Source organism: Dendropsophus ebraccatus, chromosome 6 (genome assembly GCF_027789765.1).
Source record: "Dendropsophus ebraccatus isolate aDenEbr1 chromosome 6, aDenEbr1.pat, whole genome shotgun sequence".
NCBI lineage: Eukaryota > Metazoa > Chordata > Amphibia > Anura > Hylidae > Dendropsophus > Dendropsophus ebraccatus.
The window spans coordinates 60,331,327-60,358,101 of NC_091459.1; the positions used below are offsets into that span (position 1 = coordinate 60,331,327).

The 26,775-nt window shown below is 41.3% G+C and overlaps 1 protein-coding gene across 2 annotated transcripts in view; it reads left to right on the forward strand.

Annotated features, from left to right (window-relative positions):
* SASH1 (SAM and SH3 domain containing 1) overlaps positions 1-26,775 on the forward strand; it is a 168,459-nt gene that overhangs the window by 90,405 nt on the left and 51,279 nt on the right. Inside the window, exons 1-3 of one of the 2 annotated variants that reach the window (XM_069975050.1) lie at positions 3,976-4,301; positions 24,895-25,027; positions 26,367-26,707. In XM_069975050.1, coding sequence (XP_069831151.1) covers positions 4,290-4,301; positions 24,895-25,027; positions 26,367-26,707 — 486 coding nt within the window. In that variant the 5' untranslated portion in view covers positions 3,976-4,289. Of the gene's footprint in view, positions 1-3,975; positions 4,302-24,894; positions 25,028-26,366; positions 26,708-26,775 lie in introns of those variants that run through there. The other variant, XM_069975049.1, reaches the window with a different exon arrangement.

Below are 26,775 nucleotides of genomic sequence, written 5' to 3' on the forward strand. Positions count from 1 at the left end.
ATATATGTTGTTAGCAATGTCTGTGCAGCCCCTGCTGCGTATATATAACATAATAAGGTTATACTTACCTCTCCACCCTCCCCAGTGTCCTTCTGGCTTCTCCCTGCTCAGCCAATCACAGGCCTAGATGGGACAGTGCCACAGACAATGATTGGCTGAGCAGTCTATCACTTTAGAGGTTCAGAAGCTTCAGCAACAGCTGTGGTGAGCAGAAAGAAGGCAGCAGGACACCTGGGAGCACGGAGAGGTAAGTCAAGTATATAGAAAATATTTCTATATACTTTCATCATCCGCCAACCGCGTATCGGCAGCCGATGGTTTTTAAACTTGATGAAAGACAACAATCAGCTGTTGATCTGCTCTTAAGCTGATTGTTGTCTTTATTACATAGAACGATATCTTCTTTATCCTGCTTGATTGGGCAGATAATTGCTCCGTATAATAGGACCCTTAGTTTGTGATCTTCCATTTTTTTTAGGTCAAAATGCATTGTAATGCCTAAAAGTATATTTCTGCTGTGCAGCTACATGGCAGAGAATATTACGGAATAGGTCACTCTTAAAGGGGTACTCCAGCGGGGGGCATTTTTTTCCTGACACCGTGGAGGAGATGGCTGAGGGAAACGACGTCCACTCACCTCCCCGGTTCCAGCGCCGGGTCTCGCATCACGGCGATTTGGTCCCCGGCTGGAACCGGGGAGATGAGTGGACGTCGTTTCCCACCTACTCCCCGATGTCGGGAAAAAAATGCCCCCCTGCCAGGGCACCCCTTTAAAGTCTCTATCAACAATTTTTTTAAATCAATTCTCTTTTTATTACTTTTAACAATAGAAGGTACACAATGCAAAAAGACAGAGTCCAGGAGCAGTGTCAATGAGTATCTGGGCATGCAGACCCCATGACATTATGATTCATGCATAAATTTGTTATGAGGACATTACAGAAATGTAGAACAATAAAAAATGTTTTTAAATATACAGGAACTATTTACATTCCAGGCAAGAATTTAAGGGGAACTCTGGCATTTTTTTTTTCAAATCCACTGGTGTCAGAAAGTTATACAGGTTTGTAATTTACTTCTGCTTAATAATCTCCACTCTTTTAGTACTTATCAGCTGCTGTGTGTCCTGCAGTAAGTGGCGTATTCTTTCCAGCCTAACACAGTGCTCTCTGCTGCCACCTCTGTCCATGTCAGGAACTGTCCAGAGCAGTAGCAAATCCCCATATAAAACCTCTCCTGCTCTGGACAGTTCCTGACGTGGACAGAGTTGGCAGGTGACGTACCTGAAGAAATCCAGTATTGTCAGGTAGTGTCCTTTTCCCCCCTTGTGGTTTCAGAGTAACATTCAGTTGGAGAATCTTTAGAGAGTGAAGCCAATAGGACTTCATATACCACTTGCCCAGTTTTTGTTATTAGCTCATATCACATTTAGTAAAGAAAAACTGGGAAAATAGATTTTGTGAAATAGTCCCATTACCTATGGCGAGGAGAGACTGGGACTTTTAACTGAAGATGTACACATGAATGATGAACCCAGCGATCACTGCCAGTGGCATTGTGCCTTTGGCATAGAAAAGCTCAAATGATTTCACTGGTAATTCCATTTTGTAATAAGAGTATAATACAGTCGCTGTAGTATGTGCAGATGTTTCGCTAACTGCTTTACTCTGATGTCACTGGAAGTTTTCAGGGAAAATATTTCCTGTTGAAGTGGATTACATTTAAAACACTCTAGAGGACAGAAAACACATGTTCATACCAGGTTTCTGCTGTAGAAATGAAAATCCATGGGAACAGTGAGACTGGAGGGGAGAGGCATTAGAATATATGGACGAAACATATAGAATGTTTGTTTATAGTTGATGCTTACATTAGCTTTTATATAATACGAATTAATTGTGGTATTCTTCACAGTGATTCCAAATAGAAGTGACAGTGACATACTCTAAGGGCCCTATTACACCATAGAATTATTGGACGATTACCAGCAGTTCCGCGTGGTAATCGTTTGGTGTAATAGCGCCTTTTGACCATGTACAATGTCAGCTGTGTGTAGTCTTTCAACAGGTTATAAAATTGCTGCCTGTTGCTCCGTGTAATAGTAGTGGCGGCAGCAGACCACCTCCCTCTACAGTCCTTAGATTGTGCAGGCAGCCCTTCCTGCAGCTCCCTGCAGAAAAAAAAAACATTGCTAGATAAGGCTTTTAGACAAGATAACTCTTTTGAGCGTAGAGAAATCAGCACTTCCCAGCACCGCAAGAGTTAGGGTTAGCCTGCCATTCCCTGCTATTCATTGTCTCCATGCCAGCTTGCATACACCTACCCCCTTTTGATTGACAGCCACTAGCCTTTAATCACCTAGTTTTCTGTAGCCAAAAAAACACATTTTGCACCATATGGCCCATACCCTCTGCAAATGTAAAAACATTGATATTTACACTGCTGACTCCATTCTGAATCGTGTCCAATGTTTGTCACTCCAGCTTACTGATTATTTCCACATGGTATTTGTCTTTTTTTGTGGAAGGCTTATAGACTGGGACAGATACTTTAGTCAGCTTGCATTGTAAATTTTCGCTCGGTGGAATAGAGAGAACGATCAGCCGATGATCGTGTCATCGGCTGATCGTTCATTTAGGTTCAGACCTAAAATCGTTGTTCGCCACCAGCGCATTGCTACAGTTGAATAGCGGTGCGCGGCGCCGACCGACTACTTCAGCAGAACCATACATTACCTGTCCGGGCGCAGGTCTTCTTCTCCCGGTCCCACGCGGCAGCATCGGCTTCGGAGCGGGGCTGTCTGAACTTACAGGCCGCTCAGCCAATCACTGGCCGGAACCGCCGCGGCCAGTGATTGGCTGAGCGGTCTGTCAGTTCGGACAGCCCTGCTCTGAAGCCGATGCTGCCGCGTGGGACCGGGAGAAGAAGACCTGCGCCCGGACAGGTAATGTATGAAACAAGGGCTGCAAGGACATCGGTAGCTATGTCTTTTCAGCCCTTGTTTCACAATCATCGGGGCCGTGGAATAGGCCCAGTAAACGAGCGCCGATCTAGCAGATCGGCGTTCGTTTACATCGTTGCTCGGCCCGTGGAATAGGGCCCTTAGTGGGGTTATCTGTTTTTAAATGTTGCTGTCCTATTATAAAACTTAAGACAAATGTACCACTAGTACATTGCTTTTTGTTTTTTTACATGAATAAACTGATGCCGGTGCTACAGTCCTTTTTATTTTATTTTTTTTCAACCATGGCCTGCTTCCCGCGCATGCCAACAGTCTATTACCGAGCACCTGACGGGCATGAAGCAGTGGAGACAGGCCGACAGGCCCCCAGTGTGACAATCTGCCCCTCCCCTCTGTGACGCGGCTCCATTAGAATCAATGGAGCGGCTTCACAGTGGGGAGGAAAGAGCGTCACAAAGGGGGCTAAAAAAAATGGATATGTTTTGATGTTTGGTTTTTTTTTTGGAAGTCAATGGAAAAAATGGATCAAAACAGATGCACACAAATGCTTCAGTTTTTCATCTGATTTACCATTAAACAGATCCGTTAAACGGATCTGAAAAATCACAGTGTGAATGCAGCCTTAACTAAGAATTTGGATATTCCAAATGCAGCTGTCTGAACAGTATCTCCAATATATTGATTATCAGTAAACACAATGCAATCAGACTTGTCATTATATTTTCACTGTGGGTCTCATGTATTTTCCATAACAGGAAATATATTTTTTTAACAGATAGAATGCTGTACAATTATAGAATTACTATTATCTTGTTCCTTGCTAGGAGGACCCTTTCTTTGTTTTGGGCATTTAAAGGGTCAAAGCCCATTTTTGTCCTGTAAGATCTTTATTCCTCTATTTCTTTTCTCCAAAATTCCATAGACAGCAATTAAGGCTTTGGAGGCCAGCAAGAGGTTAGCTAGCCTTCGTCAGTGAAAACAGGGATTGTTTGCCATATACAACACTCCCTTTTTCCTTGTGGTGAATAGAAGATTTGCTTAAAGCTGATGACTTCTGCCTTTTTTTCACAAGCTGCACAGCTTGGAGAGGATGCGGGGAATCGGCAGAAGGCGGCTAATTGAGTCCAGCATCCTCTCCCTTCAGCTCACTCCCCCTCCCTAATAGTCTAATAGTTGTGGCTCACAGACCTTTTATGTGTCTGATAATATAACTTGGAAAAGAAGTCGCGTGTGCAGGATTGCAGTCACATGTTAGTCGCTTTCAAGACGTGCTCAGTCACAGGACCAAGAAGTATCAGAGTTCAGTTACAATTGATCTTCTTCCTAAATGCTGAAGCCGGTAAGTTTAGAGTGAGTTCTTTGGACCCTGGGGTAGACAGGACTGACATAGTTGTACTCTCTATACTCATTTTAATGAATGCAGCTTTGGTTTTAGTTTTGGACTTGTCTGCTGGATACATTACTTTTCTAATTTTCTTTTAGAAATTGTAATGCACTTTGGGCACTATACTCGCTCTTGTTTCCCTCTGTCTCTCTTCTTCAAAACTGGATTATTCCCAAGTATAACAGTATATGTTTAGATTGTACCTGGACTTTAATGGTCTCCATAGCGGAGTACATTAATTGTCGGTGGTGCCTTTGTGTGTCAAAGTCTTCTCTTAAGTGTTAGCAGTACAATATTTTGTGAATTCTAGTTCTCTATATGACATCGTAGGCATTTGTATCAGATAACATATAATGATAAAATACTTCTCTTTTCTGAAAAATGAGAAATTAATCACAATCTAAATATCTGGGGCTTTTATTGACCTTTTTGTTCCTTATAAGAAGTTTGTGTAATGTGTTGTCTAGTGACTAGATACTGACTGTTATCTAACAGGAAAGATACAATTCGTGTTCTGCACATTTATCACTGTATGTTAGGGATTTGGTAACACTTTCTGGGTAACAGCATTTCTTTTTCTTTGTCTTTTGGGCCAAATGCTCTTCCAGGGAATCTCCTACTAAACATGTAGGAAGAATTATTTTTGTGACGTCATATTCCATGAGTTCCTCTAATTCTAGAACACTGTACATAGGATAAGGAGTTAACATACAGGATGTCCATATACAGAATGTAACGTAAAATGAAGAAATGCCATGAGTAAAGTAAATGACAGACTGGTACATAGGGAGAGAAAACAATCTACCAGTATTTAGTTTCTCCTGTACAACACCAAATCAGACGTAGGCCTGCGCAAGTAGGTGCAAATTTGTAGTTTTTGCGTTCCTGATAAATGAGACGCAAATCTCAAACTATGCAAATATTTAGGTGAATGCACAAAACTGACAGAATATTTTAAAAAATGCATCTAATAAATATTTGTACATCGAATACTGGTTCATAAATACCACTTAGACCAAAAATAGGCTGAATTCACTGAAAAATATGTACAAAGTCTTTGAAAAATGTCCTTCATAGTGTAAAAAGGGGTTATTTGTGCAAGAATGCTATAAATTGATGGTGGTATTCTTGTAGTTATTTCCTATACCTTTTTACAAGCTTTTAATGATGTAAAACTGCAAAAGAATCTGGAAAATGTCTGCCTACTTAACATAGTAAAGATTTAACAAATGACTTGGCAGATTGCTTAATTCCTGGATGACGTGTTACCGTATGCGTGGTCTGGTGCTTACTAAGGGTGCGTTCACACGTACAGGATCCGCAGCAGATTTGATGCTGTGTTCAGTCATTTAGTTACAATATTTGCACCAAATCTGCTGTTGATTCTGTACGTGTGAATACACCCTAAATATAATATAATTAGGGTGAGTATAATGGATGTCTGTTTGCAGTCAATGAATGGAAAGCGTGTACATCCAAAACCTGATAAACATGCTGGTTATCTCCAACAGCCGCCATTGCAAAGCTCATAATAAGGGAAACCTCTGTCAAGCTTTCAGTGACATGATCAAAATGATTTATCAGTCTCTGAATGTAAACCATTCACTGACAGCAAGTTGACATTTTAAAGAGATGTTTATGGGAGTTTTATTTATTTATAAAAAAAAATGCAAAAAAATACAGCTGGGTTTTTCAATATAATAATGCTCTACATTGAATTCATTGGGAAACAGGTGCAATATTTATGACCTGCAAAATACAGACTTTTTTTTTTATTCATGCGTTGTTTTATTTTCATTTAAAATTACGGTCGTATTTAGCTTGTGTGAACGTAGCGTTGTACTTGCTTATTTCACTCCTTTCCGCCTATGCTGTTCTGGTGTAACAACATGCCAAAGTTAGTTTGTCTGACATTAATGCTTTAATGATATAGTAGCCTTTAGTGTGATATCATATAGTAGTTTTCACTTAGTTGGGGGCTAAGCCTAAGGATATATTCATCTGTGGCAGAGGACTTTTATAAGCAGTGATTAGATTGCTTATAACTGGTCAATGATCAGTGAGATCAGTGCTCTGCATGTAGGGTCAAAATCTATTAGCAGGTTGCTGATCAGACAGCATGGAAATCGGTAAGAGACCTCCAGGGAAACCCCGAGTCACTGACGCCCTTAAACACTGTCATTGCTATAGGTTGCAATGCTTAAAGGGTGAATGATGGACACTAGCGTGATTGTTGGTATCCATCATCGTTCTGGCTGCTAGGACTTTGGTGTGTACAGAGCTGCTTACATTGAAGAAGCACAGCATGCTTGAAAGTTCTAATATCACCCCCCTTACTCTATCTGTTGTTCTTGGCACCATATAAAAGTTTAGATGCTGCACATTCAATATATACCTGTATAAAACTTGTCTGTGTCTTCTTTTTGCCCTAAAATTGCTTCATTCCATTGGTTGACAATGTCGCCTAGGCGGAGCTTCATGACAGTTATGCCCCCTCTACCGAGAGAAATGGTCCAACTGCTGTGAAGCCCTGTCTAGGCAACCTTGTGACAGTGTGGTGTCACATGTCGCTGTAATGCTGTCACTTTACAGCAGCCTTCTCTTATCACCACAGACCAACAATTTAGTTTTAGCCCCATTGGTGAGAATGAAAGCTGCAAGATTTCAGGATTTTTTATGATATAGACATTAAAATGAAAAGTTAGAAGAAAAATCACTATAAATACTTAACATAAATTCTTTAAATTCTTAACCATAAAAACTGGATTGTCTGATGAGACATTCCCTTTAAGTCACAGATATGGTCATTATAATGTAAGATAAGAGATCTGTTGAGATGGTAAAACTACTGTATCATATTATTTACATAAGTACGCCTTGTGCGCACATCGTTATTTACAGTGTGTTGCTATAAAAATGGGACATTTCCAAATGACATACTATGGAAAACTATGTGTATGAGCATTTAAAGGGTATTTTAAACTGCAAAATTGAAATTTCTCATTGTTATTGTTGGATTGATTAGTTTCTCATGAAAGTTTTATATGTTACTTTGCCAAAAGGCCATGTTTTAGTTCTTGAAGATATAAACGAATGTCCTTAAAGTAGCAACATGCTGTATATTGTAGATAATGGGGCTTATTTACTGAGGTGTTCCCGGCAGGAAATTGTTGGGTTTTTGTCCACTTTTAGTGGACCAATATGTTGCCAAAAGGCATGCGACACACTTTGTCCAGAAAACCCATCATTTTTGCCCAACAAGTGGGAGTGCCGTGGGTTTGTCCTTTGAAACCAGCCACAACCAACAGATTTACTAAGCAAACTTTATTTTTTTTTTATAGGTTTTCTATTCTATAAACCAAACACTTCTAGAGTGGTGGGATAGTCAGGATTTAGTTGGTGCGCCACATCAAAGAATTTGGCACAAAAAAACAGACACAGACGACAGCATAATGACCTGAAATTGACGCGTTGTTAGTAATTGAGGCGAAATATTTATATTAGTTGATCTGTAATTGGGTATCCTGTTAATTGTACAACATTACATTTACAATGCCTGGATTAATATGAATGCCCCCCAGGTCAACTCAAGGTGACTAGACAAGATGCAGGGATTGTCTGCTATTAAATGGCTGCTGCTGTGGGCTTACTTTTTGGGCACCAGGAGGGGCTTTTGTTACTTCCAACTCCTGGCTCATAGCTTTGACTCTTCTGTGTACACAGTCCTTTACATCTGTAAATATAAGGATAACTTGTGTGTCACTATTAACATATGTTAATTAAATTCTAGGACATACATGGTAGGCCTGTCTACTAGAGAGAGATTTTGTACAATTTGTTTCAGGATCTGTTTTATTAGGCCATCATATTAGATTTGGTTCAAAGGTGCCCTGATATATATGCAAAACTGTGAGTGATGTCACATCCATTTTAGAAGGTGTTTGCATCTTATCAGCACCAGCATTGTTACTGAAGATTTAGCAAATTGTATAGCTGCAGCAATTACCCCTCACAGCAATAGCTGCTGTCTAAGAGTCCTTTTACACACACAGATAAACTGCTTTTTAGCTTGTTTAGTGAAGAACGTCATAGTGATGATTTTTTCTTTTAAACAAAAGGCATTTAGACAAGAGGATACATCGCTATTAAAGGCATTAATGCAATTTAAATTGCGGTTGTATATATTCTGTGAATATTCGTAATTGCATTTGTATCTATATACTGTAAACGATGAGTCTACACTGAAAAACTTAAGAACGATTAACAATAGTTTTTAGCTCAGCTCAAAAGATGTGATGAATGACATATGAGCAATTTTTTGTTCATAGTTTAATGGTTGGTGCAATTACGCCAGAAGATTATTGCTTAAATTCGAACGATTTAAAGGGGAAGTCCAGGCAAAATATTTTTAAGATATGTTATTGTCCAATAAAAGTTATGACAATTACTAATAGACACTTTTTATGGGAAATGCACCTATAGTGTATTTTACTCTGCACTTACTACAGCATGGCGTGTTCAGGTCTCTGTAAAGTTGATGACATCACGTCACATAAACTGCCGATTTCTGCTGCTCCAGTCTGTCCCACCACTGCAGCAGGAAACGGCAGTTTATGTGACGTGACGTCTCCAATATTACAGGGACCTGAACAGACCATGCTGTAGTAAGTGTAGGAAATATGCAGTATAGGTGTGTTTCCCATAATAAGTGTCTATTAGTATTTTGTATAACTTTTGTTGGGCAATAACATATCTTTCATAACAATTATTTTGCCCGGACTTCCCCTTTAACGATTTTTCGCACGATAATTGGCCCGTTTACAAAGACCCTTATCTATCTCCCACTTTCTGTTTGATATAATCTCTTTCCCTTTCTATCTGTATAGCTGTGTAGCTGTGCTGGAGAGATCAGTGCCTACAAGGCATTAAGCAGGAACCTGCTTCATCCAATCTGTAAAACAGCAACTGCCATCTTGCGTGATCTGTTTGATCCAAATCCCAAAAGTGTAAGTTAGGTGCAAACAAACAATACAGTGCAGACAGGGGGTGGGGGGACATAATAAAGAATGTATACTTACCGATTCTCGTGGCCCTGCAGTGCTGCATCAGCCAGTCAGTGACTGGGGCAGGACACCGCTGCAGTCACTGATCGGCTGAGCGAGCACTCAATCAGCCAGTCACCCAAGTCGTGACGTACCAGAAAGTTTGACAGTAAATGATGTCCTGTGGCAGTCAGGGAACCCATTGACACTGCACTGTGGAGGCACAGGGACCGATAAGTATGCATTCTTTGTTATGTTTTCCCACCCCCTGCCCGTACTCTAGTTTTTGTTTTGTCAGAGTTCTCCTTTAAGAATGAATTCTATTTGTGCTAAATCGATTTGTTCATCTTTTAAGGGCTGCAGAATCTGTTGGCGCTATACAAATAAATATTATTATATTGTCTACCATATGAAAATCACCATTTTATAATCCTCAGAATAACATAGGACATGCTGTAGTTTATAGTTCTGCTGTGCATAAAATTTTTAAGACCATTAGAAGAGGGATTTATTGGGGGGGTTTGCCATAAAAGCCTGGGACATCATAATAATCATAACAACAAATAATTTTTGCTGAGCAGGCATGAAGAATTTTTTGTCATTGCTTCGTTGCTTAGATTTTGTACAGATTATAGGCACAATGGATGCCATTTTCTCTGTGTATACATAGATACCTTACTTTATAGGGAAAAATTAATTTAGAGAAAGAAAATTTTGCTAATTCCATTTAGATTGCATTAACATTTTACAAGGTTTATGCAATAAATGGTGAAAATCTGATTCATGCATATAGACCACTGGTCCTGTGCAGAAACAGAAAAACATCTGGCGTGTCATATATTAGAACTGTGGACTAAATACCTTATTAAAAAGTCATGTTACCGTAAAGCTCCCAGTCACTAGAGACACTCAGCAGGAAAGAAGAACTTAGCCTCTTCTTGTGGTCCCAGTTGTGGACCAGAGTACGCCATCAGAAAGGATATCCATCCCTTAGTGAATCATGTCCTGTTTATCTAGCTATCCTATCGTTCTGGTTCTAACACAGATGATTTTTTTTTTTTACCATAACCATAAAGTTATTTTTTTATTGTTAAACGCTAAACTTAAATAAATGGCACTTCTTTAAACAGCATATGCATATTAAATCGTAACTGTCATTTAAAGCTTGTCATTTTAAAGGGGTTGTCCAGCGAAAAACTTTGTCTTTCAAATAAACTGGTGTCAGAAAGTTCTATTAAAAATTCTCAAGTCTTCCTATACTTATCAGCTGCTATATGTTATGCAGGAAATGTTATTTTATTTTCAGTCTGACACAGTGCTCTCTGCTGACATCTCTGGCTGAGACAGGAACTGTCCAGAGCAGTAGAGGTTTTCTATGGGGTTTCATAGAAAACCAAGACAGAGTTCCTGTCTCCGCCATGGAGCCCCTTTCTGTTAATTAGTTATATCTGGGTAAAGCATTCAGCAGCACTTGCAGGAGATGGGCTCTGTAGACTTACAGTATGTTACCATTTCCTGCAGTCAGAGGGATTGAGCTCCTTGCAGGTGAATGAAACGCCCTGCACACACTTAACCCAGCTATATGTAACATGTCGAGGAGTGTTCAGCAGTGAGACCCTGAACAATCTAAACTTTAGATATTGGAAACAGACATGTCTAAGTGACAATAAAACTTTAAAGGATAAATCAACTTTTGCAATAAAATTTTTAATTGTCTTAATTTATACCGAATGAAAATGAAGCAACTTTACAAATAGTTTTTATTAAAGGGACTCTTTTATCTAAAAAAAAAATAGCTGTGAAACTGCTAAATTAGGTGTCCTACCCCCATCCCGCTTTCATCTTTGACTGGGAGTCAGGTGGTCTTGTAGAAAACCGACACATGCGCTGTCTAATGCAATAGTGCTGCATGAGCGGTGATCGAACCAGGACGACTTCATAACTCCATAACTGTGCATGTGCAGGACCTGCCTCTTCCAGTCTATAATGGAGAGACAGTAAGTTCAGGAAAGGGCCAATTTTAAGCGGTTTAGCAGCATACCTCTTTGACCCTTTACTGGGGACAGGGGGATAAAGAGCAAATTTTATCAATATTAAGCCATAGAGGAATATTATACATAATATAGCATTATTTAAAAATGAACTATTCTACAGCTCCTGTGCAAACCTATGTGTCTCCATGGTAACAGAAATCATTCGTAGTCTGATCCTGCAGTCATTTTCTTTCTTTTTCCTAATCCACCAATGCTTGCAGAGTAGTGTTATGTTTCATTTTGATGCGTTGAGACAGTAAAAAGGACCTCGTATGAAAGTAGACTTTAACAGCTTATTCCGAGTGTTAGGAAGTCAGATACATTGACACACGTCATACCTACAACCATTTTGGTTCTGTGATTGTTTGCAAACAAAGGAACTTTTTTCCTTTATTTTTTACAGTATGTTCATTACTGATGTTTCTCCCTTTCTCCTGTTCTCCTCCACCACCACCTCCCCTTCCCCCAAGAAAAAAATTGGCTGTGTTCTTCCTTATGAGAGCATTGCAGATGTGCGAAGGATACACTTGTTCCAAGAGAAGCTGAGAGGTTCCACCCTAGGAAACATGCCAACGTTCCCGCAGATTTCAGTCTAGTCTACTGGCAGCCAGATATCTTCCTCTCTCTTTAAATATATAATTTTGTGTATTGGATTGGTTGCTTTGTTTTGAAAAGTAAAGAGCCAGCTGTCTATAATCTGATGTAATGTTACCTTGGAAACCCTAAAAGGAAAAACTCATGCACCAAGGTCTATGTTACAACATTTAGTTCAGCCAGCACAATGATAAAAGGTTGTGCCATTCGACAGTGGGTACCTTTACTTAAAGCGTAACTATAATTTAAGTAGCCAAAAAATGAAATTCCTCAAATAAAAAGCCCACGTGTTACCCTCTAAAAAGAGCCCTAAACTGTGTTGATAGCTTGTGCGTTTGCTGAGATATCCCCAGTTGTTTGGCTCAGAAGAATGAATGAATATTTCTCCTGGCTGACTAAAAGTGGGTGTGGCCTATCCCTCATCTCCCTGGCTGGGTCCCTCCATTCACTGACCAGCACCTGAGCAGATGTTATCACACACAGTAGGATCAGATAGAGCCCCAGCATACAGTATCACACAGTAAGGTTAGATACAGCTCCCCAGCAGATGGTATCACACACAGTAGGATCAGATAGAGCCCCAGCATACAGTATCAAACAGTAAGGTTAGATACAGAGCCCCAGCATACAATATCACACACAGTGGGATTAGATACAGCCCCAGCATACAGTATCACACAGTAAGATTAGATACAGCGCCCCAGCAGATGGTATCACACACAGTGGGATTAGATACAGCCCCAGCATACAGTATCACACAGTAAGATTAGATACAGCGCCCCAGCAGATGGTATCACACACAGTGGGATTAGATACAGCCCCAGCATACAGTATCACACAGTAAGATTAGATACAGCTCCCCAGCAGATGGTATCACACACAGTAGGATCAGATACAGCCCCAGCATACAGTATCACACAGTAAGATTAGATACAGAGCCCCAGCATACAATATCACACACAGTAGGATCAGATAGAGCCCCAGCATACAGTATCACACAGTAAGATTAGATACAGCACCCCAGCAGATGGTATCACATACAGTGGGATTAGGTACAGTCATCTGCTCTCATAACACTGTAGGATAATGTCAGCCATGGAGGTGGGGGCACCTGCTGCAGACTTGTAGTCCACCCCTCAGTGACTCACCCACTCTGTCTCATGCAGTACATTGGAGTCATGGCTGGCATGTCCCCCCTGGTTGAAGCACTGGGTACTTGTCCCTCCATCCAGCTCTTCCCCTGCGCTGCTCCTCACACACAACACCCTCAGCTCTGCTAAGTCACCTCTGTGAGTGGAGGGGGGAAGGGGAGAGCATGCTGCTAGGAGGTGGGGGAGGAGGTTTTGTTTCTGTCTGTCAGGGCTGTTATCTGATGCTGCTGTCAGAGTCCATACACTAGGTACGGTTCCCAGGGAGGAGGCGTGTCCAGCAGGAATGCAGAAATAGCGCAGAGGCAGACAGGGCTCTGAGGGGACATTCAACTTCATGTATTTTAAAAAAAACCTGTTCACTGTGGGTTATTAATGTATATTGCAAAAATTCTTATCATGACCTAAGCTAACTAAAACTGAATGGTCAAAATATTTTATAGTTACGCTTTAACAAAAAATGTTAATAGGGGTTTTGGAAAGATTTATGTTGCTCTACACAAAATATAGTTACATAGCTAATAAGGGTGACAAAAGAAGAGTTCAACTTATAACCCTACCGTGTTGATCCAGAAGAAGGCAAAAATGCAGATTGCGAGAAAATTCTCTCCTGACTCCAAGATGACAGATTAGAATACATCCCTGGATCACTGCCCTATCACATGTAATCTAGTGCCCATAACTTGTAACATTATATTTTTTGAAAAATCATCCAGGCCTCCCTTGAACTTGTTTAATGAATCAACCATGACAACATCATGTGGCAGAGAGTTCCATAGTCTCACTGCTCTTACAATAAAAAAAAATCACTTTATCAAGTTAAAGGAGTTCTCCAACAGGAAAATAATTGTAATTTACTTCTAGTTAAACATCTTCATTCTTCCAGTACTGATTAGCTGCTGTATGTCTTGCAGGAAGTGGTGTATTCTTTCCAGTCTGACACAGTGCTCTCTGCCGCCACCTTTGTCCATGTCACAAACTGTCCAGAGCATAAGCAAATTCCCATAGAAAACCTCTCTTGCTCTGGACAGTTCCTGACATAGACAGGGTTGGCAGCAGAGAGCACTGTGTCAGACTGGAAATAATACCCCACCACCTGCAGGACCTGCAGCAGCTGGTAAGTACTGCAAGACATGAGATTTTTATATAGAAGTAAATTACAAATCATTATACCTTTCTGACACCAGATGATTTGAAAGAAAACATTTTTTGCTGGAGTTCCCCTTTAAAGAGTTCTCCTTTAATACCAAAAACTTAGCAGCTGGGAACCAAAGTGTTCACTAAAATGGTTATTAATAATACTTTCAATAGATCTACTTTATTTAACATAACCCTCACAAAGACAAATTATCAAAATGGTAATGTAATTTAAAATACTGTAAATACCTGATAGAAATTGATTACATACACAATAGTTACGTATTGGTTAGTATGCATGTTTTCATTGGTAGTATGTATATATTGGCTAACAGGGAGAAATCTTCCTGGACAGTATAATGTAGGAGAGGCAGGAAAAGCTTGTGTCAGTGTTGTCATAAGTCATGAATATGCTGTTGGTCCCTATGGCTTTCTGACATGCTAATTGTGTTCAATCTGTTTTTCATTAACATCACATATGGTCACATGTAATAAAGCCTATAGATCACATCAGAAAACAGTCAGATCCTAATCTTGCTACAGATTAACAATTCAGCGCATTGATAATCCAGAACCAAGATGAATAATTTATATTGTGTTAGTATGTTGGCCATTTGACCTAGATTTTCCCTATGAATGCTGTATTCTTATTATTTAGGAATAGTTTCTCTCCCCTAGTACAGTTAGCGGTTTGTCACTACATTCTCATTAGCAATTTTCTCTAACAGTCAATATCTTCAGTTCATTTGAATTTCCACTGCTGTGGATTACCCTGCTCGATTCTAGGCCACATTCTCTCCTGGCCCTAATTATGACACATTATGTATGACATGTCTATAAAGTATTTAATGCAAGTAAAGATTGCTATGGAAAAAAACCTGCTGGCCGAATGCTTCTTCAGCCAAAAGCTATTTTTCTAAATCCCTTAATATGCATAAAAACTCAGCTCAACCAAGTATGCTTGTATCCTGAATGGGGAGAGGAGAGAATAGTGCTACCAGCAATTTGTGATGGCAGTTTATTTCCTAAAGAACAATATAGTTGACAATGTAGAAATTCTAAATTAATCCATTATCTCCCCCTAAATCTGCCATTAATGAAAGTCAGAAAACCCCATCCATGTTAAATGATTGGCCTATCCCACTGAAACCAACTTAAAATGTACAGCCATTTGAAGTCAAGGTAGTTTTGTAAATGGATATAATAACAGTAGATGTGACCCTAAAGCCAAACGTTTTCATTGTGTTACTTCTTTCCCTGCTTTATTTCATAATTAAATCACGTCGCCTGGCAAGGTCTTAAGAAATATTAGGGCCTAAGCAGTAATCCTGGCATGTACCGTACATTTCTATATGTTATGTAAAACCTTCAGTACCAAAGCTCTACATAGGCGGTACTAGGGCTGGGCGATATGGCCAAAAGATAAAATCTCGATTTTAAAAAAATTTTGGACGATTCTCGATTTAAATCTCGATTTTTTCTCTTTTTGCTAAACAAACAGGACATTTTTCTCCCTGCAGCATCAGAAACTATTTTATAGACGTTTGAGACAACAACCATATTGCTTCCCAGTGTAACAGTGCTCCTCCCGTGCCCCTATGTAGTAGACAAGCCCATTGTGTGCCCCATATACGTAGTTTTCCCAAATATGTGCCCTATGTACTAGTGTATTAGTAGTAGTACAGATGAGAGGATTAGCAGTACAGGTAAAGATGAGGGGTGTAGTAGTAGTACAGGTACAGATGAGGGGTGTGGTAGTAGTACAGGTACAGATAAGGGGTGTGGTAGTAGTACAGGTACAGATGAGGAGTGTAGTAGTAGTAGTACAGGTAAAGATGAGAAGTGTAGTAGTAGTAGTACAGGTAAAGATGAGGGGTGTAGTAGTAGTACAGGTACAGATGAGGAGTGTAGTAGTAGTAGTACAGGTAAAGATGAGAAGTGTAGTAGTAGTAGTACAGGTAAAGATGAGGGGTGTAGTAGTAGTACAGGTACAGATGAGGAGTGTAGTAGTAGTACAGGTAAAGATGAGGTGTGTAGTAGTAGTACAGGTACAGATGAGGGGTGTGGTAGTAGTACAGGTACAGATGAGGAGTGTAGTAGTAGTAGTACAGGTAAAGATGAGGGGTGTAGTAGTAGTACAGGTACAGATGAGGGGTGTAGTAGTAGTACAGGTAAAGATGAGGGGTGTAGTAGTAGTACAGGTAAAGATGAGGGGTGTAGTAGTAGTACAGGTACAGATGAGGGGTGTGGTAGTAGTACAGGTACAGATGAGGGGTGTGGTAGTAGTACAGGTACAGATGAGGAGTGTAGTAGTAGTAGTACAGGTAAAGATGAGGGGTGTAGTAGTAGTACAGGTACAGATGAGGGGTGTAGTAGTAGTACAGGTAAAGATGAGGGGTGTAGTAGTAGTACAGGTAAAGATGAGGGGTGTAGTAGTAGTACAGGTACTGATGAGGGGTGTAGTAGTAGTACAGGTAAAGATGAGGGGTGTAGTAGTAGTACAGGTATAGATGAGGGGTGTAGTAGTAGTACAGGTACTGATGAGGGGTGTAGTAGTACAGGTAAAGATGAGGGTCAGGGACATAGCTAAGAGCATGGGGCAGACTGGGGGGGAAGAGCATGGGGTACACTGGGCTGGAGAGCATGGGGTACACTGGGGGGGCAAGTATGGGGCACACTGGGGGGAGCAAGGGGCAGACTAGGGGGGAAAGGCATGGGGTACACTGGGGGGGAGCATGGGGCAGATCGGGGGGAGAATAGGGCAGATCGGCAGGGGCATGGAGCAGACCGGGGCAGGAGGGAACATACCTGGTGTACCCGCTCTGCGCGGGCGCACACCATCGGCACTTGCGCTCTCCTCCTGCCCGCACTACTCCCCGCAGCGGACCCGCCCCCATAGCCAGACATATACACGCGCTTCCTCCCGGCCGCACATGGAGGTCCCCGGAGGAGGCTGCAGATACTGAAGCATCGGGTGATAGTGTCGCTGCTGTACAGCTCCAGCACCCGCAGCGATCACCCGATGCTTCAGTATCTGCAGCCTCCTCCGGGGACCTCCATGTGCGGCCGGGAGGAAGCGCGAGTACACGTCCGGCTATGGGGGCGGGTCAGAGGCGGGGACATAGGACGCTGCTGGGCGCTCTCGCTCCTCACGCTGTTTCAGTAGCTGGAGGATGCGAGCAGCCCGCCCGCGCGCCCAAATCCAATGATTTTTTTGGAAAATCGATTTTCGATTTTCCAAAAAAGTCAAATCGATTCTCAAATTCTGGGCGAATTAATCGAATTAATTCGATTAATCGCCCAGCCCTAGGCGGTACATTTACATTTTTGTACATGATTCCTTTGTATCAAAGTTCAGACTTCTTTGTGGTTTACATATATAGTAGGGTATCATGGATGTTTACAGCCCTTTTATGTACCAGAATAGTTAAGTGGTTTGATCGTTTAATAAGACCTGGACCTATTTTTATCATTGCTCGTTCGCATTGAATAAGACGTCGTTTGGTCGTTTTCAGTAGCAACCAACGCAATAGCGACGACAAGACGACCACAAGAACGATCATAAGTAATGATTATCATTCCATGTAAATAGGTGAACGATTTCAGGCCGTTCGCAATAGCGGTCGTTTGAAATCGTTTATCGTTAACAATTATGCGAATGATAATCGTCCCGTGGAATAGGGCCCTAAGTGTAGGCACATTATAACAGCAGTGTGTATAGCTGAGTGTAAGTGCAGGCACATTATAGCAGGAATGGAGAGGAGAGGAAACAAAAGGGCTCACAGACTGCAGGGAGTATGAAGAAATGAGCAGGGCAGATGTGAGCACACTATACCAGCATAGAGAGAGAGGGATTACAGCTATATAGAGAGTCCTGTCCCCTGATGCAAGCTCTAGCCTGAAGTGGATCTGCTATTATTTGGAAGGTCAGGGAGACTTCACGGGTCAGAGTACAGTTCTGTAGACCCCGCTATGCAGACCATGCCCCTCCCACCCTCCCCCTCTGACCCAGTAACGGGAGCTCTTAAACAAAAACAATGCTCTTAAACAAAGTTACAATTTTGAAAAACTGTGAGCTCTTCTGGCAAAAAGCTCTCAATCCAAGTTACTCTTAAACCAAGGTACCACTGTACTTGTATTCCCCCATAATATAATTGTAGCAGCAGTCAGACCTGCACACTGCTCCTCTGTTCTGCTCTATGGCACTGATGAAGATAGCCATGTACAGTGCTTGACTTTCTTTATGAGGTCCATAGCGTTGAATGGGGCAGTATGTCCAGCCAACTGCAGCTCCATTCAACCAGAGGGACACAAGACATGTTCTCGTGGCTGGTGGGGGTTCTGTTAAAAACAGCGCAGGCAGTAAAAAAAAATTCTATGTGGTACATCCTTTTTAGGGAGCTCAGGAAAGCCTGTGACTTCTTGTACTATAGGATTAAAACATTTTTCTATGTTCTGAGAGCACAAACAGATATATAAATGGTACCAGGTGTCCACTTGACATAACAGCAATCGAACAGTGTCAGCAGTTTGGAACATAAACTTCAGCTTACAGATGTGCACACTGAATTATTCTCCCGGAAAACTCAGTACGGAATCCGCCTCTCAACCCTGCACGCTCCTGCTTCCCTCAACGCCGGTTCCATAGACTCCATTCTATGGTTGCGCAAATTCCGCTGTCTGCCCAAAGAATTTACATGTCATTTCTTTTGGAGAACGATGGAATCCACCGACCATAGATTGAAGCCTGTGTAATGGGCAGAACTTTGAGTGGGAGCGAGCGGCGTATTCTGCACAAAGTTTTCCACGAGAATTACTCCATGTGCATATACCCTTATAGCTTATGGGCATTAAAGAGAAGCTTACCACCTTTCATCCCCTCTGTGAGCCAGAGCAGAGAGCCACTGGAAAGTAGTGACCCTCGCTCTTGGACTTGGTCCATCCATTTATTATTTGCTATGCGTCACATTATATTTCATATAAAATGGGCAGCCAACAGCAACTACCCTCCAGCAGCTGATGGAATATCCTCTTGGAGACTCAGGAGCCCTAGCAACCTCTTATGAAACGATTTATCTATGATGAGACAAACCCTCCCTGGTGTTAAGGTAGTAAGATAGTCCACATGCAGAATATTTGTTTCAGAAAGAGTAATTCATGCATATGTTGTAGAATTCAGTCTCATAAAGGAATTAAAAGCAATTTATAGTCTCAGAGGATACTCCACTAACCCCGCCGTGTGTGAATATACCTTAAGGCTGCGTTCACACTACGTATATTTCAGTCAGTATATTTCAGTCAGTATTGCAACCAAAACCAGGAGTGGATTAAAAACACAGAAAGGATTTGTTCACACAGTGTTAAAATTGAGTGGATGGCCGCCATATAACAGTAAATAGCTGCCATTATTTCAATATAACAGCCGTTGTTCTAAAATAACAGCAAATATTTGCCATTAAATGGCGGCCATCCACTCAATTTCACCATTGTGTGAACAGATCCTTTCTGTGTTTTTAATCCACTCCTGGTTTTGGTTGCAATATGAGGACCACAATACTGACTGAAATATACGTAGTGTGAACCCAGCCTTATTGTTCCAAGAAGAACAGATCTTAAATCTAAAGATAAGAGGATAAAAGCTCTGTATTAAAAAAAAAAGTAAAATCCATAAGAAGATGCAGGACAAACACACCACTCATTTATTTCAGGCTTCACGTGGCCCTTAGTCATACTGTGCTATGCTATACTTAGCATTTGTTGTACCCTTAAGGTTGAGTCCGCAGCATTCTTAGTGTGTTTTCTCCTCAGTGTGATTTGACCCGTCAAGGCTTCCACCATCAGTGAAATGAAAAGTTCACACACATTCAAATTTGCACACCATCACTTGTGACCTGGCACTGTTAGCCATATTCAGTTTCTCGGTGGAGCTTGTGTACTGAGCAGCAAGTGATGTCATTCTTATGATAAGCCATGACCCACTAAAATGTATTCTGTAAAGGCATGAAAGGCATGACATGATGCCTGGTATGATTAAAGTTACTTTGTACATTCATAGAGAACTTAAAACATTTGAAATGATTACAGCATAAGAAGTATATATTTTTTTAAATGAGGATAGAGATGTTCCATGTTAACAGCCAAGCAAATGCATGGTAAGACATGTTAGATAGAGCCAGGAGAAGTCACCATACCCATTTAACTTAGAGTATCTGTCGCTAAAAATAACTTTTGGCACGTCATCAGACATATCTGTAGTTATTGATCTCAGCGGGTCCCACGGCTGATCCCCTTTCTGATCAGGAGATATTGACGTTGAGAGCGTGCAGCAGCAGCATGATCCTATCATTGACTATAAGAAAATATTAAAAATTCAAAAAGACACCATAGCACTCCTATTAGTCTCTACCAGACTCCCAGCATGTAAAAGAGTCTCTCAATAAATAGGGATGAAACAAAGTTACCAATCCTGTAGTCCAGCAGGATAAAGTCCATGTAAAAAATATACAAAAGGTAACAGCATCCAGGCGTTGTAAAGTGCAAAAAATAAAGTGCTTTATTCAATCATGGCAGTAACATAGCAGCAACATTTCAACCTATGGGGTCTTTCAGCTTGAGAAAGACCCCATAGGTCAAAACGTTGCTGCTATGTTACTGCCATGATGGAATAAAGCACTTTATTTTTTGCACTTTACAACACCAGGATGCTGTTACCTTTTGTATATTTTTATAAGAAAATGTTGATGGAATGAGTGGCCGGCCGGGTTGAGGATTGCACTGCCACGATCTCTTCCAGTTATGTCTTCCCATCAGAGCAGGTGTCAGCAGTGAGACCTGCTGTGATCAACAACTTTTGAAATGTCTGATGACTTTTCAATAGTTATTTGTAGTAGCAGTGCCATTAAAATGTAAAACATTATTTGTAAGTGGACTTATGCTGTGGCAAAGTTGTAATGAACTGGTGTGCAATATTATTGCTATATAAGCTTTTACAAACATGGCCTACCTGTAGAAGAGGAACAAAAATAACATATTGTATAGGATTTGGCTGGTGGACAGGATCTCTGTTCCTTCTGTTGTCTCTGCTGCTGGAGAAGACATGCATTTTTCTCTTATAGTTTTATTATATTGTGCTGGAGGCAGAACATCTGGGATGCAGCACATTTGATCAAGCACAAAAGTGAAGGAAATAAATAAACATCTGACTTGAGGTTGGGGAATATCTTCTGTATTATGATAGGCTTGGAGCCTCCCATTAACCATTTCCTTGACATGTTGCAAACACTGTGTTGAATTCTATGGCTGTAAAAGCCTGATCTTTAGATTGTCTGGGTGACCCATAGAAGATAGCGGCGGTCTGCTGCCCTGCTATTACACGGAATTGAAAGCCAGCACTCCGTTGCTATGATTGTTGTTTTCATAGGTCATGTTTTAAGACAATGATCAGCCGACATTGTGCATGTTGTCTGATCGTTGCCTATTAGGGTATGTTCACATTTCGTTTTTGGCCGCACGTCGGGCTACACGTCAGGAATCAGTGAAAAAAGGATGCTGACGCGCTGCCTGGCGTGCGGCCGACGGCCACATCACAGCCACGTTGAGTTAAATAAGCAGGACGGGGTGATTATGTGACTTAGTTCTGCTCATTTGCCGGACGTACACTGCTTTTGTGCAGGACTCAAAAGCGTGGTCGACCACGCTTTTGAGTTCTGCACAGAAGCAGTGTACGTCAGGCAAATGAGCAGAACGTAGTCACATAATCACTCTGTCCTGCTCATTTAAGTCAATGTGGCCGTCGGTCGCACAACAGGCTGCACGTCAGCATCCTTTTTTTCAGGGCTGTGGAGTCAGAGCTAGTTTTGGCTGGAGTCGAAATCTGAGTCGGAGCTAGTTTTGGCTGGAGTCTGTGTTGGAGTCTGAAAAAATGTACCGACTCAAGCTTTTAAAAAAATCTTTAAAAAATGCAGAATTTAATTTTGATATGAATTTTACTCATGTTTTGCTCATGAATATATATTATGAACAACCCTTATGAGATAAGAGTGGTCATGGAAAAGTTGTCGGTCACTACTTGGCAGTTTGATTCTGAGCTGAAAGAGTCTATTGTGTGGGGGGAGCTCTGTGCTGTTCTCTTCCTGGATGCTGGATGATTGTATATGAGCAGCAGTGTAATATGAAGATATCCTGTGTAATATAGAGGAGGAGAATACATAAGTAGTGTAGCAGTAACCTCTGTCCTCAGTGTGGTGTTTTCTCTCTGGTAGAAAATTGTGTGTTTTTCTTCAGTGTTCTATGGCTGCTGTTTGTGCGTGTGCACGTGCTATGGCTGCAGTAGGCTGTGTGTGTATGCTGTGTGTGCGCTATGGCTGCAGCAGGCTGTGTGTATGTGTGCTATGGCTGCAGCAAACTGTGTGTGTGTGTTTGCACTATGGCTGCAGCAGGCTGTGTGTATGTGTGCAAGCCGTGTGTGTGTGTGGTGTGCGCTATGGCTGCAGCAAGCTGTGTGGGTGTTTGTATGCTATGGCTGCAGCAGAATGAGTGTGTGTTTGTGTGTGTGCATGCTATTGCGTGCCCGCATAGTGACCTTTTATATCACTGTGTGACCTCTATATCACTATGTGTGTCCCCTCTCTATATCACTATGTGTGATCTCTCTCTATATCACTATGTGTGACCCCCTCTCTATATCACTACTGTATGTGTGACCCCTCTCTATATCACTAAGTGTGACCCCCTGTATATCACTATGGCTGACCTCTAAATCACAGGAATCTGGCATTGTTAGCAGTGTTTCTTTAAGTATGGTGAATATTTAGTAAGAAACATAGAAGACTGTCAGCAGGAAAAGACCACCTGCTCCATCTAGTCTAGTTGTGAGTAGTTCAGGACATGGAGGCTGGAGACTGGCTGCATCCACTGCACACACAGGAGAATCTGCTTTATATACAGTATTCCTTTATTCCCTCAGAAGTCGCCCCAGGATCATCTAGGACATTAGGGAGAAGCTGCTGGGCCAGTATGATAAATAACTCCCCTGGTATATGACTGGCCATTTATGAAGGAGCAGGAGTCTGAGTCGGTCCTGATAAAATTCAGGAGTCGGGAGTCTGAGTCGGTCCTGATAAAATTCAGGAGTCTGAGTTGGCGTCGGTCCTGATAAAATTCGGGAGTTGGAGTTGGAGTCGGAGCTGCGACTTACCGACTCCACAGCCCTGCTTTTTTCACTGTTTCCTGACCTGTAGCCCGACGTGCGGGCAAAAACAAGACGTGAACATACCCTTAATGTGATCTGTTACACCCAACCATTATTGTCTGGAACGGCCAGTAATCGGCCAAGTACGCCTGGTAATCATTTGGTGTAATAGGGCCCTAAAGCTTGCTTAGAATAGTCTGTACATTATAGACATGGCAAGCTTTAGCCCATACTTCCCTAGCAATGGAACCACAAAATGTGCTTGTCTCCAGATTTTCTATGTTGTAGTTTTTAGGAAGCAGAAATGCATTCAAAGCGTGCTAGGTGTAAGTTTTGAGAGCATATGTCTTGCAATCCATTTACATACTCCAACAGTGTGTTAATATGCAATCTTAGTGCAACGGCTCGTTTAGATAAGTTTTCAAAATTTCGCTGTACATCAATCAGGGTAGGAAAATCAAGAAAGCCATCCTCTCCATCTGCTCTGATCAATATCCTCGCTCTGTCTCCCTCACTATATGAGAACAACATTTTGGGTAGGAATGTCCACATCTGTACTCACAGAACGGAATCTTCATGTTGTAGCTTCCATCTCAGGTGTGCAGGCTCACAGATCACTAGTTAGTTTTAGGAAGAAAGCAGCACTACTTTCCATTGAATTGGTGCCAGCTGGTAGGATTGTAAACCATAGATCCACGAGATAAACAAGGATGACCCAGCAGCACTCCTTTTGTGATACACTTTATTTGTATCGAGACCTGGACCATAATCCATTTCAGACTCGGAGAAGCATACAGCCATTGAATTTTTCTACATTTATGCGTCACGTGTGAATTTGCTACACCTCTTTGGGCGAACACACCCCCTACCTGTTTGGACACCTGTATAAATATTGCGTCACGTATCACATGCTTGTGCTTGAAAATGGCCGCAGGATGAGGTTGAAACGTTGCACATGTTTGGAATTAAATAAATTCCCACTAAAGGAGTGCTGCTGGGTCATCCTTGTTTACCTTGTGGATCTATGGTCTACGATTCTACCAGCTCACACCAACTCAACGGAACTTACTGCTGCTTTCTTCCTAAAACTAACTAGTTACAACAACAGTGACATTTTAAAAGTGAGTATATCTCCTATTTTTCTCATTAAGTAATACTGAATGGTCTCTTTCCCTTTGAGCATTACATTACATTATGTACATCATTTTCTCTGTTGTTTGCATAGTTTTACAGACTGGTGTCATCATTAGATAGTACGCTATATATACTGTAGGATAGTTAGGATTTTAGTCGTTGATAGCATAGATTAATAGATATATATATATATATATATATATATATATATATATATGTTACTTTGGTTACATTCTACAGCTTCATATTTATTTGTGAATTTTTTGATAGTCGAGAGAACAGTCTGAAGACGAATCCGAGGAGTCGGTCAAATTTAAGAGGCTGCACAAGCTTGTGAACTCTACTCGGAGAGTGAAAAAGAAACTTATAAGAGCTGAAGAAATGAAAAAGCCCAATACAGAAGGTGAAAATGACAAAAGGGGCCTTGGCAGTCAGTAGCCTCGTAGAGTCAGAACTAATAATGACTCTCGTAGTTTTCTACAATATATATATATTTTTTTTTTTGCATATTGCTTATCATGTCACTTCTACTTCTCCAAAATGAATAGTGTCTTACTTATGCCTAAATGTATTTCTATTCGACTGTATTAGACGCATTCATAATTCCAAGCTTGTTTTTGTTCTATTATACTGAGTAAATGTGGCAGAACTCTCCGCTGCCAAATTCCGCCTGCCTCAGTGTGCCATAGCGTGTCTATAGGAGGGCTTGCACGCCGCCGCTCCCTTCACTCTCCGCACAAAGAATTGACATGTGAATTCTTTTCGCGTAGGCGGGCGCGAGAGTTCTGCCTTGAAATTCGGCCACATTTACCTCAATGTATGGAATGAGGACCATGTTCCTCCAACGTCATTGTAGCCAGGCTGTATTAATAGAGTGATCACAGATTCTTGGTAAAATTGAGAGTGCTTTGCTATATCGATCATCAAGCAGAAGTGTGATTAACTTTATTCACAAAAGAATGTGATGCTGGATATTACAAAAACCAAGCTCTACAACACATCAAGAAAGTAACTGGTGACAAATGCAGTAGTCATTCCTGCAGTGAAATCCAAATAATAGACATCTTTAAAGCGACTCTGTACCCACAATCTGACCCCCCCAAACCGCTTGTTGGATAGCTGCTTTTAATCCAAGATCTGTCTTGCGTCCGTTTGGCAGGTGATGCAGTTATTGTCATAAAACATTACTTTTAAAATTTCAGCTCCGTGCCCTACGGGCGTATCTGTGCCCTAACTTTGCACCACCCCTCCGTCCCTCCTCCCCGCCCTCCTCATCATTAGGAATGCTCCAGGCTGATTGCTTCCTCTTCCCCACCTGTGTTACCACAGCACATGGGCTAGATAATTAAGACACCTGTGCAATGTTCAAACAGAAGTAAATGTTCCAGTGGCATTCCTAATGATGAAGAGGGTGGGGAGGAGGGACGGAGGGGGTGGTGCAAAGTTAGGGCACAGATACGCCCGTAGGGCACAGGGCTGCAATTTTAAAATTAATTTTTTATAACAATAACTGCATCACCTGCCAAACGGACCGCAGGACAGATCTTGGATTAAAAGCAGATCTGAAGGTACAAGTTGTTTGGGGAGGTCAGATTGTGGGTACAGAGTCGCTTCAAAGTGCCTCTAGCTTGGTACAACTAGCTTTAAAGTGATGTTACTTTATATAGCATCCTTTTATCCTATTATTAAGTTTATGTCAAATGAAAATATTTAATGTAGTAATTTGATTTCTTTTCACACAGGTCTGGAAGATGCAGTTCACAGCACACATGTTGTAGATGATAAATCAGCACTTTATTCAGGCGTCCATAAGAAGTCACAATTTAGAGATAATTCACTAGAGAAAACACATCCAGAAGATGGTCCCTTTTCTGTGTCTCCTTTAACTGGAAGCTTTGACACAATGAGCGTTAACAGAAAACTAGTAAAGACACTGAGCAAAACAGAAGGTCGGGGTCTTATCAAGCCCCCGAAGAAAATTGGAACTTTCTTTTCATATCCTGAAGATGAAAAATCTCAAAAGGTTTCCCGTTCCATGACAGAACGAGAATTAAGGAAAAGCCTTGGCTCCTTGAGCCATGGGGTAAGTACAGAAAGTGTTTGCTTTTATGATAGAAACAGGCACAAGCATCATCTCCTGGTATCTCTGGA